Source organism: Saccostrea cucullata, unplaced genomic scaffold, assembly GCF_032062105.1.
Source record: "Saccostrea cucullata isolate Sc308-1 unplaced genomic scaffold, CSIRO_AGI_Scuc_v1 ctg4961, whole genome shotgun sequence".
NCBI lineage: Eukaryota > Metazoa > Mollusca > Bivalvia > Ostreida > Ostreidae > Saccostrea > Saccostrea cuccullata.
In genome coordinates, this window is record NW_026933613.1 from 18,984 (window position 1) to 30,770 (window position 11,787).

The window sequence follows — 11,787 nt, forward strand, 5'->3', positions numbered from 1 at the left end:
AATTCGGGTGAAAAGAAATGGGACCCCACCTGGAACCTTAAATATTAAACTTTTACAGGAATCTTACTCCTAATGGAAAAATTTTATGAGGGAATTTTAATTATAGAATTATTTCCTGGTGTTTTAGACTTTATTTGCAGAGAAGAAAAATGTTCTTTTTATTTTACAAAATATAACCTTGGAGCTTACTCAAATTACAAGCAGCAGTAACTGAAACCCTTTATTCAACGATTACATTTAAATACTTATAATAACTTTTAATTTTAGCAAAATAAATAATAAAGTGAAATAATCTTATTTAAATAAAGCTAAAAAAAAATAATAACTATGACCACAGACAAATTACAGGTAAATTATTTAAAGGGAGATAAATGGAAATTACACATCTCACAATTTCAAGCCAGTCTATAAATTAATAAGTTATTTAAGTTAAATGTCTAATATTCACAAATCCCTAAATTATTTTTGAAAATATTATTTATGTATTAAATTGAGAAAAAATGAGAAATTAGATATGATAATTAATTATCTCGAAAGAATAAGCAATTCAGAATGGCAGTATCTGTCATGGCTTTATTTTGTTTAAGATAGGTTATTACATAATAAATCAATGGTATCAAACAATGGACAATGATCAAGTATTATTGCAAGTGTCAATGAGTAAGCGCCGATCCTCAATCTGGCATTTGGCGCCTACGGTTTGCAGAAACGGAGCCATATGGTGCTGACAACCCTGGAGGGTAAACAGAAGTTGCCAGCGATGGCTTGTTGCAAAATTCTGTAGTTCGTCGGCATGGATTGCAGCCTGGAAGGATCTCTAAAGCCATGACGAGGGACGATGTTGCGCTGGAATCGGAAATGATAACAGCAGAAACACAGGAGAAAACTAATAATAATTGAATGCACAATATTTATGCCCTAACATACCTATGATAAAAATACTATATGTATGCATATCCGCGTACGTAACTGAATAGGGTGATGTATATATGTAAGCAGTTTTTATGGATGACTGGTATATGTAAGCAAGTTTTATGGATGATCGGTGTAAAGGAAAAAAAAACTGTGTGGATTAGATGAGGAATATTAATCTACATAAAATGGTGGGGGCGGGTGGGTGATCAAAATCGTCGAGCGAAGAGGATGTGTGCGCAAGCGCATTTAAGGCTTGGGGCTATTTTGGAAATTTGGTTGAGGACAGGGGAGTTATCGCGCTTAGGCTATTCTTCTTCGATAACTGGCATTTACCGCACATGGCGGTAAATGCAATTATCTCGAAAGAATAAGCAATTCAGAATGGCAGTATCTGTCATGGCTTTATTTTGTTTAAGATAGGTTATTACATAATAAATCAATGGTATCAAACAATGGACAATGATCAAGTATTATTGCAAGTGTCAATGAGTAAGCGCCGATCCTCAATCTGGCATTTGGCGCCTACGGTTTGCAGAAACGGAGCCATATGGTGCTGACAACCCTGGAGGGTAAACAGAAGTTGCCAGCGATGGCTTGTTGCAAAATTCTGCCAAGTGGATTGCTGTGCACGAATTTCGAGACAGCAATCCATCCGCCAACAAGTGGCGGACAATTTGGCAAACAAGACATCATGTCTTATGCAACGCAATGATTCTCAAAGCAATACAAAAACAATATGCAGGGTATCATCAATGAATAATGTGGCAAAGCAATATAACACAACATATCAAAGCATCAATCAGCATAACTGGGGGGAGGGGAGAGGGAAGGATGCAATGCAACTCAGTGCAATTGCGACTACTATCATGAATATGGGATGGTGTGAAGGTGTTTCTTTTACAAGCCATGCACAGATACTGTGTTTTATGGGAGTGTGGGGAAAACCTTTTGACTGGAAGTCAGAAACTTGGACAATGCCGTTTGAATTGTAGTTGTAAAAATAGAATTTCCAAGATCTGATAAATGAACACAATCGAGGAATAATTTGGGCTGATCAATTCTAATATCTGGGTAACGAATGAGGGCCCCATTTAACTTTTGCACAACAAAGCAACCAATGGAATTATTGATTCTTTTTCTAGATTTCTCTGCAGCTTCGCTCGAAATCATGTAACGCCAGTATTTGCGAGGAAGTATGTTTGACCATACAAGAAGAGTGTTTGGTAATTTTCTATGAATGGAGGCTAATAATGATTTCATGGCTATTTGTAATTTTTTAAGGGACTGAATGCCAATACTGTTGCCACCACAGTGAACTATTAGAACTTGAGGAATGATTTCATTATGGCGATTTAACAAACTAGCAATGTGTTGATCAAGTTGCTCCCATTTTAGTCCCCCAGATCCGGACCAGGTTACATCTATGTTTAAGTGCTCCAGAGACAAGTTTTGGCCAATTGGTGAACGTGTGCAGTAATCTTCAGCTCGTCTGATGATGGAAGATCCAACAATCCATACTTTGCAGCGAGTTCCTGCAAACTTAGCTTACAGTTAGTAAGACTGACTATCTACAAGACTACAGTATTAGGGCGAACATATGACTTAAAAGCGTTGGATTTCCATCTACCCATGGTTTTGATTTCTTGCTCTGGAGTACCTTGCATATACAATGAAGTTGCAGCCCCTATGCGAAATGAATGGGATTTGAATGTTGATATATCAAGTTTGAGGAATGATAGAGCTTTCTTTAGTATTTGATTGAATTGATAGTAAGTCAAGGGTGAGCCATCCATGTGGCACAGAAACTGTGATGTTTGAGTTTGTGATGGTCTATGGGTCGTGTACTCTAGAATGTTGTGGAATAGGACTTGATTGTGCTTTGTACTGTTAATGTGCATTGTTGTGCCCTTGCCATGCTGATCTGTTTTAGTTTTCCCTAAAGTGATCTGAATGGATGATTTGGATATTGATACATTTTCTATTGATAATGGGGAACTGTGGGTATTTGCCCTAGTGGTGGTTATTTCACCAACTCGAAGTAAAGCAAAGAATGCGAGCCCATATGCTGAGGAGAACAGTAATTTTTCATAATAATTGCGACACACATGTTGCAGCGAGTCTATTAACTTGACTAATAGGGGAAATGTTATCGGGCTTCTTGAATCTTTTCTATGTTTTAGTTGTTTAAAGCCATTTAGCATTTTCTTAACTATGAAAAATTGGCATGGGTCTGGGAAATTACCAAGTTTTATGTTGAAGCTTAAGCCAGCTAGGTAGGTTTTGGCTGTAGAGTATGTTGTCCCCTTTGAGGATAGGTAAGCAATATAGTTAATTAATTGGTCTATGGGAGGGGGCCATACTTCTGTTAAGTTAAATTTTTTTTTTTCTAAATTGTGCAATTGAGTCAAGACCTTTCTGGTATATTTCTTGAGTGTTATGAGAGACTGATGCTGAGAGTAGTTGTTCTACTTCCTGCTCAAATGGTTCCAGAATTCCAGAGGAACTTGGCAGGGATAATAGTCTGCATGGGGGGCCAGCTTCCTGAACTTTTGCCACTGAAAACGAGATATGGCATCAGGTATAGAATTAGAATGACCTGGTACATGTTCGCAGCGGACTTGGATATTGTATTTTAATATTTTATAAAGAAAAGGCCTGAGGAGGGACATAACTCTTGGTGACTTTGATGTTTTTTGGTTGATTATCTCGACAACAGCCATGTTATCAATATGCAAGATTATTTTTCTGCCTTGTAGTTTGTGGCCCCATATGTATATTGCAAGGGCGACTGGGACTAGCTCCAGATAAGTCAGATCTCTACAATCGTGTTGTGACCATTCTGAGGGCCATTGTAGGTAGGACCATTGTGTACCAAATATGACCCCACACCCAAGTGAACCAGAGCTATCAGAGGATATGTGAATAGTGTCTTTATCTGACCAGTGAATATCTGGGAATACAGTTGTGCCATTAAAGTCGGACAGGAACTCGAGCCATATATCTACATCTTCGCGAAGTGCCCTTGAGATAGTGATATAATGGTGTTGTTTGTATCCCTGTGATAGGCTGTCATAAAATCGCCTACAAAAGGCTCTCCCTGCAGGTATTGCCTTAGAAATAAATGCCAAAGATCCAACTAATGATTGCATTTCTTTAAGAGTAATTTTGCGACGCGAGGCAACGTTTTGAAGTTGGGCTTTAAGGGCGTCGACTTTATCTTTAGGGACAAATATAGTTTGGGTGATGGTATTAATCCCTAACCCTAGAAATGTTAAACAAGTTGTAGGACCTTCAGTTTTTTCCTCTGACAGAGGAACGCCGAGCGTTTCACAAGTTATGTCAAATATTTGCATGAGGTTTTTGCACACAAGGGTGTTTGCAGGGCCTGCAAAAAGGAAATCATCAAGGTAGTGTACTAATGTGTCAATATTGGCTCGATCTTGAACAATCCAATGGAGGGCTGTTGCAAATTTTTCAAATGTAGCGCATGCTATAGAGCAACCGAATGGGAGGCACTTATCGAAATAATAGTTGTTAAAATAAAAACCAAGCAAGGAAAAATCCTCGGGGCGAATAGGAAGGAGTCTGAATGCACTAGAAATGTCTTTTTTCCCCAACAAAGCTCCCTTGCCTAGTTCTTTTATCATTCTTACTGTCGAGTCAAATGATGTATAATGAACGGTGCAGAGATCTGGGTCTATAAAGTCATTAACACTATTTCCCTCTGGTGCAGATAAGTTACAAATCATACGCCACCCCCCTTGCTTTTTGGGAACAATGCCTATTGGGCTACACTTGATATTTGACATGGGGATATTCTTGAACGGCCCAGCTACTCTACCTAATTTAACCTCTTGATCAATTTTTTCTTGGAGCTGCTGTGAATTTGTTTGTGCAGATTTCATGTTTTTAGATTTTTGATATTCCCGTATACCCGAATAACAAATGTTGAAACCATATTGAAAACCATTGATTAATTCATGAGCAATATGTTGCAAGGGGTAGTCTTTTAGCATTGATTTTAGGATGTTAACGTTGACTGGGGTTGGGGCCAGGTCCCAGAGGCCTTGGTTGGTTTGGGGGGAACCCTCTACTCTGAAATCTGCTTGGGGGCTGGCGGGGATGTTCGGCTTGGGATGGGCGAAAGTTTTCTGTGCGAAATGCCTGACTGTGCCAGCGGCAGTTTATGAGTGGGTGATTATTGGAGCATTTAATGCAAGCATGTTGATAAGTGCAGTATGGTCTTCCGCATGTGCCTTTGTAATTGAAGTCAAAGCATTTTGGCGATTTAGTTGTATAATTTGGGGTTTGCTGTGATAGAGTGTTGTGGCCATGAGACACATACAAGAGCCATAATTCTGCGTCGACACACCCCCAGTCGAGAGTATGGTTCCTGGAGCGCTTTAGTCTAAACTGTATGTCATAATTGAGCCAGTTTAAGTTTGATGATCGCAGTGCAGCAGTGCGTATGATGTTAATGTATTTAAGGATTGATTGAATGTGTTCAGGGAACTTAGTCAAGTAAATGCTGCTGAAAATGAGGAAAGCATTTGTCCATGTTTCAATTGAAGTTATTTTGATTTCTTTATGCTTAGCCTTTAGCACTAATTCGCCAGCAACAAATGCGAGCTGTTGCTGGGGCTCGTCATTTGGTTTGAGAGGAAGTAATTTATGCAAGTGAATGAATGCATTATCATATATGTTTTGTCTCAGGTTGTCTGGGACATGGACGCCCAATGCGTCTGAAACGCTACATAATGAATTTGGTGTTGTTGCACTTGAATTAGATAATGTATTAGTGCTGCCTGAAGTACCTGTAGAAAGCATTGTTGGCGATGCCTCAAACTCTAAGGGGTCAGGGATGTCTATTCCTGAGGAAGTTGTAGGCTGGTTTGATAAGGCTGGAGGTATGGCATCAGGAGTGACCTGGTTGGGTTGAGTCACGGTGCTTGGAGGCCTGGATGCTTTGGCCTTTTTGGTGGCAGCTGGAGCTCGGCCGGGCCTGGCATATGGAGACTTTGTAGTCCTTTTTGCACGGAGCATGTTTCTATAAAACAAACAACTGTGTAACTTGTGTTTAACATATACATAATTTATTATTATTATTATTAATTGCTTCTATATTTATAAATTTTTACTATTAATGTTTTTTTTTTTTGTTTGTTTGTTTGAATCTGAGATTGTAAGTTATTAACATCGTTTACTAATTATGAATGATCAAATTATATGTAGAGTTAAAGCCCTTTTGTTTAACGTTTGGCATGCCGCCATTAACGGATGGTGATGATGAATATTGATCCAGCAAAATCTGCTGACATCTTAAGTGCTGAGGCAAGGGAAACGCCCAATTCGCTTCCAATGCTTCACTAGATGTTTAATACATACCGATGGCCGGTGGAACGATACCTGTACAATATAGTAATCCACGTAATGAGTTGCAACTTGGAGGTGATTTTTCTGTTGATGCTGTCTGATCAAAATCGTCGAGCGAAGAGGATGTGTGCGCAAGCGCATTTAAGGCTTGGGGCTATTTTGGAAATTTGGTTGAGGACAGGGGAGTTATCGCGCTTAGGCTATTCTTCTTCGATAACTGGCATTTACCGCACATGGCGGTAAATGCAATTAATTTTAACAAATTTAAATTATACTCTCACAAATGCAGTGGCTAAATAACGGTGTGTGCATAAGTTGAGATATTTAGCCACTCGCCTTCATGAGAAAATCGCGTATAACAAGGGGGCCTTATTTTATCTTTACAATTAATTAGGTATTCAGAAATATTTTTATGTGTCTTTAATTATAAAAAAAATAATCCAAATTACAGCTATAAGAATTACAACTATAACAAATCTGTGGAAGGGAGGGGGAATCATAAGTCCTATACTTAATAAACCAAGTAAGTACCTATGTTAACAATTAACAAGGCCTATTATGAGATAAACATAAATAAATGCACAGTACAAAATAACAAATAAAGTACAAAATGTCAAACAAATACCGAACCCATCATGCACACATAGAAAAAATGAAAAAGAAACCCTTTTTACAATGAAATCTCCTGATTTTACTTTTTTGTAGGATTTTATCAATTTAAATTGCTCTTTTAAAAAAAATTAAATTATTAATCTTACTTGAATAACTTAACTTAAGTGATGACAATTTATAATTTGATTAACCTCTTGTTAATTAGTTAATGTTTTAATATTTTTGTTTAGTTAAGAAAATTTATAATTTGATTAAACCTCTTGTTTAATAATTTAATGATTTAATTTAAATTTAGTTAGGGGCTTTCATATATTATTTAACCTGTTATTGAATTATTCTTATGTCCTGATTTTACTTAAGTTTGAAAATTTTATGATTCAATTAACCTGTTGTTTAACTTTTCATGCTTGAATTTTTTTCTTAAGTTAAGAAAAATAATAACTATATTAACCTGCTGTTTAATCATTTTAATGTTTTAATTTTAGTTTTTAGGAAAATTTATAGTTTAATAAACCTCTTGTTTAATTATTTAATGTTTTAATCTTACTTTAGTTAGAAAAAAATTATAATTTGTTTAATTATTTATAAGTTTTAATCTTAATTTAGTTAGGAAAATTTATAATTAAATTAACCTGTTGTTTAATTATTTTTGTTTTTACTTATTTGGAAAATTTATAATTTAATTAACCTGTTGTTTAATTATTTTTAAATTAATTTTCCTTTACTTTTAGCCCTATTAATTAACAAAATTAAAACCTCAACATTTAGTTACTCTCCTGAATTACTACATCTAAATAACGGTGTGTGCTTGCATTGTGATATTTAGACGTAGTACCCATGAGAAAATAAGGACAAATTTAAACTTATTTAACTCTAGTAGGGTCTTACAATTAAATGAATAATTTTAAAAAGGGGGTATATTCATGTTATTAACAAAATGTTATTCATTCATGAATTATTAATGCCTGAATGATTTCTAGATGCAAATTACAATATGATTTAGGTAAAAATCTAATTAACTCAAATCTGATTTAAGTTTTATCCTTTAGAAATTCAAATTTAAGGGAATGAAAGTTAAATAATATTAATATTTTAAAATATCAAAAAAAAATTACTCTTATTTAAACTTTAGATTTATACACGAGAAACTGATAGAAAAGGGGGGATTTAAATTAGAGAAGAGAAAATAGGGAAAATAAGACCACCTACTAAAGTGGCCTCCACATTCCTAAACAAATGCCACACCACCCCTTCTCCTAACGCTGCAAAGCCTCGCCTCGTAGGTTCCATCACAGGTGATGGCTGCGGTGATGGCTGCCTCACAGGTGATGGCTGCTCAGGAGGGATCTCTGCCATCGGTGACAAGACGCTGGAAAGCCGAGGATGACCCACAACAACCTGAGGAGACGGCAGTTCCACCTCCTCAGTCTGTCCAGCCTCCTCCTCAACTAGAACCTGAGTAGGCTGAGGCGATGGCAGCGCCACCTCCACAGTCTGGTCAAATTCTGGCCAAGGAAGGGCTATGACAGGCTCAGGGGGTGGCAGACACTCTTCCTCAAGCTGAACAAGCTCTACCTCTGGATCGGCCATCACAGGTTGAGGAGATGACACAGTCACCTCTTCAGCCTGCCTTAGCTTTTCCACAGGAAGCTCCAGTAAAGCCTCAGGAAGAGGCAGCACTGCCACCTTCTCAGGCTGCTGAGGAACATCATCAGCCTTCACAGTCGGCTTCACCCTGGACCTTCGCACCTAAAAAAGAAAAAAGACCAAATCATAAACAGGAATGGCAATGGTAACTATACATAACTTAAACCAGAAGTCTCATCCCATAAAAAAGGTTAATGAGAAGGACAGGGATTTTCACAAGTACATGCTTTACCTGAGTCCAGATCTTTCCAACTGACAATTATAATTTTGAACCTGTGGTCCTGACCTTCAAGTTTGACCTACGTTTTAAAGATTCTAATATATCTTGAATGCAACAAAAAAAAATTTTCATTTTCTTCATGTGGACATCACCTGTGACAACACATTTCAAGGAGTGTTATCAAATATGGTATAAGTTGATTTTTTAGATTGATGCAAAGAACTGCGAACGATAGTATTGCATGTTCTCCCGCCTACATTCAAGTCAATTTTTAAAAGTTCACATATTGGAAGGATTTTTAATATTTTTTTTATAGATAATTATATGAATTTTCATAAAACATTACTTATTTGGGGAAACAGAGATAATTCTAAAATTTTGTTTTTCACAATAGAAATCAATTGAAAAACGGAAAATATTTTTAAAACATTGTACCCCTCAATGTTAAAGAGACTAGAGGTACTGTGAGCAATAAGCTCACTAAATGATACCGCTGCCTCTCATATGAATAAAATGGCAGTGTCCATGTTTTCCTATGGGAAACCCAAAATATGTGTCGGATCAAAAAGTAAAATAGGAGGTGCACAATGGCAATATGTAATAAAGATTCTGTGAAAGTTTCAGCAAATTTCATTCAGTGGTATATAAGAGAGGAGTTGCATTTAAGTGATGGGTACCCCTAAGCGTAACAGACGGACATCCCAATCACTATATATCCTTCCGCTTTTCAAGCAGGGGTATAATTACAGTAGTCCAGTGGAAAGAGAGAGTGGGATAACAACAAAATTCTATCTTAAATTCCTATAAAAAGTTTAAACTATTCAGAGAGGGAGAGAAGAAGCTGAAAATGTTCAAATGTTAACACACGACGCACGACGGACGAAAACAGATAGCAATAGGTCACCTGAGTTTACTCAGGTGACCTAATAAAATGAAATCAAACCACTTCTCGCAAAGAAATGCATGGATCTTCTTTCATGTGAAATCATTGCATCTCGCTAAAAATTGATTAACTTCCGTAACCTTTTTTTTTTTATTTCAAGAACAGAATGCAAATTTCAAAAAGAGCTTAAAGTTATCTGAAAGTGACCACGAAACCTTAATTACATCTTTGATTCTAGTAGTGAATCAGCTATTTTTGACGATTACATTTTCGAAATAACAAAATGATCGAATTACAGAAAAACTGTTGTCTCTCTTAAAAATTTAATACTTCCGTATCGGTATTTCACGAAAATTTTGCATTAAAGCTATAATTTTTTATTATTTTAGGACCAAAATGCTTCATACTTTTGTTTAATATCAAAAACAAGCTTTGATTTTAACTATCACCGAGAATTTTAACTTGTATTGCTGCAGCAAAAGCACTCACAAAATTGAAACAAACTGACGATACTTAATGGTCAACTGTATAAACAAATACTAGGGGCCAGCATGGGGGCGGTCCCGTCCCCTGAGATATGCGATCTGCGCCTTTTTGATAACCTTGAAAATATCATCAATAAATACAATCATAAAAACAAAATTCTGGCTCACTTTTACAATATTCACCCAAACGAGACTGTGGTTCTGGACACAAAAGTTTACAAAGGACAGAGATTTAAACAGTCCGGAGGCTTAGACTTTGAAACTTTCATCAAACCTACAGAAACATTTATGTACCTGCATCGTAGCAGTGCACATCCCAATGCTACTTTCAGAGGATTTATCAAGGGGGGAATTATCCAGCATAAGAGGAACACCTCTGACCCACACAAAACCAAACAATTTAAATTTCACAGTTCAAGGAACGACTTATATCAAGGGGGTACTCGGACTCTGAAATTGACAGTATTGTTTCAGAAACGCAAACAGTTAAGAGACAAGATTTGCTAAAAAATAGCAAGACCATGCAATTAAGTCTAAGAGACCACTCTCTGTGCTTATTACCAAGTACAATCCTGCAGTCAAAAAACTGGGGAAAATATTACGCAAACATTGAAAATTAAATCAAGAAGATAAACAATGTTCTGAAATATTCCCGATGCCTCCTATCATTGGATACAAGCAAAATAGAAACTTTAATGAGCTCTTAAACTCGAATAGATAGCATATCAATTAACAAATCAGACAATCCGTGATAGCGAAAAGCATGCAAAGCAGATATCTGAGGAAACAGGTGGCTGTCAATTACCCAATACTCTAAACAAACAACCAATGCGCTTTCTCTCCTGCCACGTGCATTAACTCTCCCAGCGCGATTATGTGACGGTCGCCCTGTCCGCTTCAAATGAATCTCAACTGCAGCTCTATCTAAGAGCCATTTAGTACAACATGTACCACAAAACAAGACGAGCTAACAATTCAAGCTCGCATCTTAGAGAATATTAATTCTCCTTGATATTGTCTTATTCATTGACATATTCAAAACAAAGCTTAATTAGTGGAACAGAAACAATACATGTCCACTACAATTATCATTGCATGAAACACCATGCTAGAGATCTTATACAGCTAAAATATATTAACTTAATTTGGGTTGGACCTCTGACGAGTGGCAGACCCTGGAACATTCCTAAAATGTGCCCGAAACACTGATTCAGGTGTCAGGTCCTCTTCCATCTGCACACATGGTGTCGGGTGGCAACTATATCTTACACGTAACTTCTGTAATTATGTTTTTACCGAAATTTTAATTTAATTTCAGATTCATGCGAAACTTCATGAATCATATTTTAGCGTTCTATACTGAACATCAAAAACAAAAAATTGGTCAAATTCAGCATTATTTTTAAAATAAATTTACATAAACTTCCATAAACTTACCTTAAAATCAATGTAATATAAAAATTGTTGTAAAAATTTAACGATGCCAGATTTGTGGACACTTCTTTTTTTTCAAATTCACTGATATGTCCTTAAGAGAATTATGACGGATGTTCATTCTGTTTTTTGAGACAATTATTTTTTTCATGTTTTATATCTTAAACTGAATTGGTCCATTTATCATAGAATGAAGTAGTTGTAAATAAAAACTTTGT

At 36.4% G+C, this 11,787-nt stretch overlaps 1 protein-coding gene across 2 annotated transcripts; it reads right to left on the bottom strand.

Annotated features, from left to right (window-relative positions):
- Positions 1 to 553: 553 nt before the first annotated feature.
- On the bottom strand, positions 554 to 6,017 carry LOC134238746 (uncharacterized). Of its 2 annotated transcripts, none has more exons than XM_062720869.1 (2): positions 5,730 to 6,017; positions 554 to 846 (listed from the first exon to the last, which is right to left on the bottom strand). In XM_062720869.1, the coding sequence occupies exons 1-2, from the start codon at positions 5,956 to 5,958 to the stop codon at positions 818 to 820; spliced, it is 258 nt and encodes an 85-aa protein (XP_062576853.1). In that variant the 5' UTR covers positions 5,959 to 6,017; the 3' UTR covers positions 554 to 817. The 2 variants fall into 2 exon arrangements, with proteins under 2 accessions (XP_062576853.1, XP_062576852.1); XM_062720868.1 differs by having other exon boundaries at positions 554 to 3,470.
- Positions 6,018 to 11,787: the final 5,770 nt, after the last annotated feature.

What these genes read in the sequence shown, in the direction of transcription:
- LOC134238746 (XM_062720868.1), bottom strand. Translation starts at nt 5,958, where the DNA reads ATGCTCCGTGCAAAAAGGACTACAAAGTCTCCATATGCCAGGCCCGGC. An exon ending in GCCAACAATGCTTTCTACAG is followed by an intron (nt 3,471 to 5,729) that starts GTACTTCAGGCA and finishes TCTCGTTTTCAG; the next exon opens with TGGCAAAAGTTCAGGAAGCT.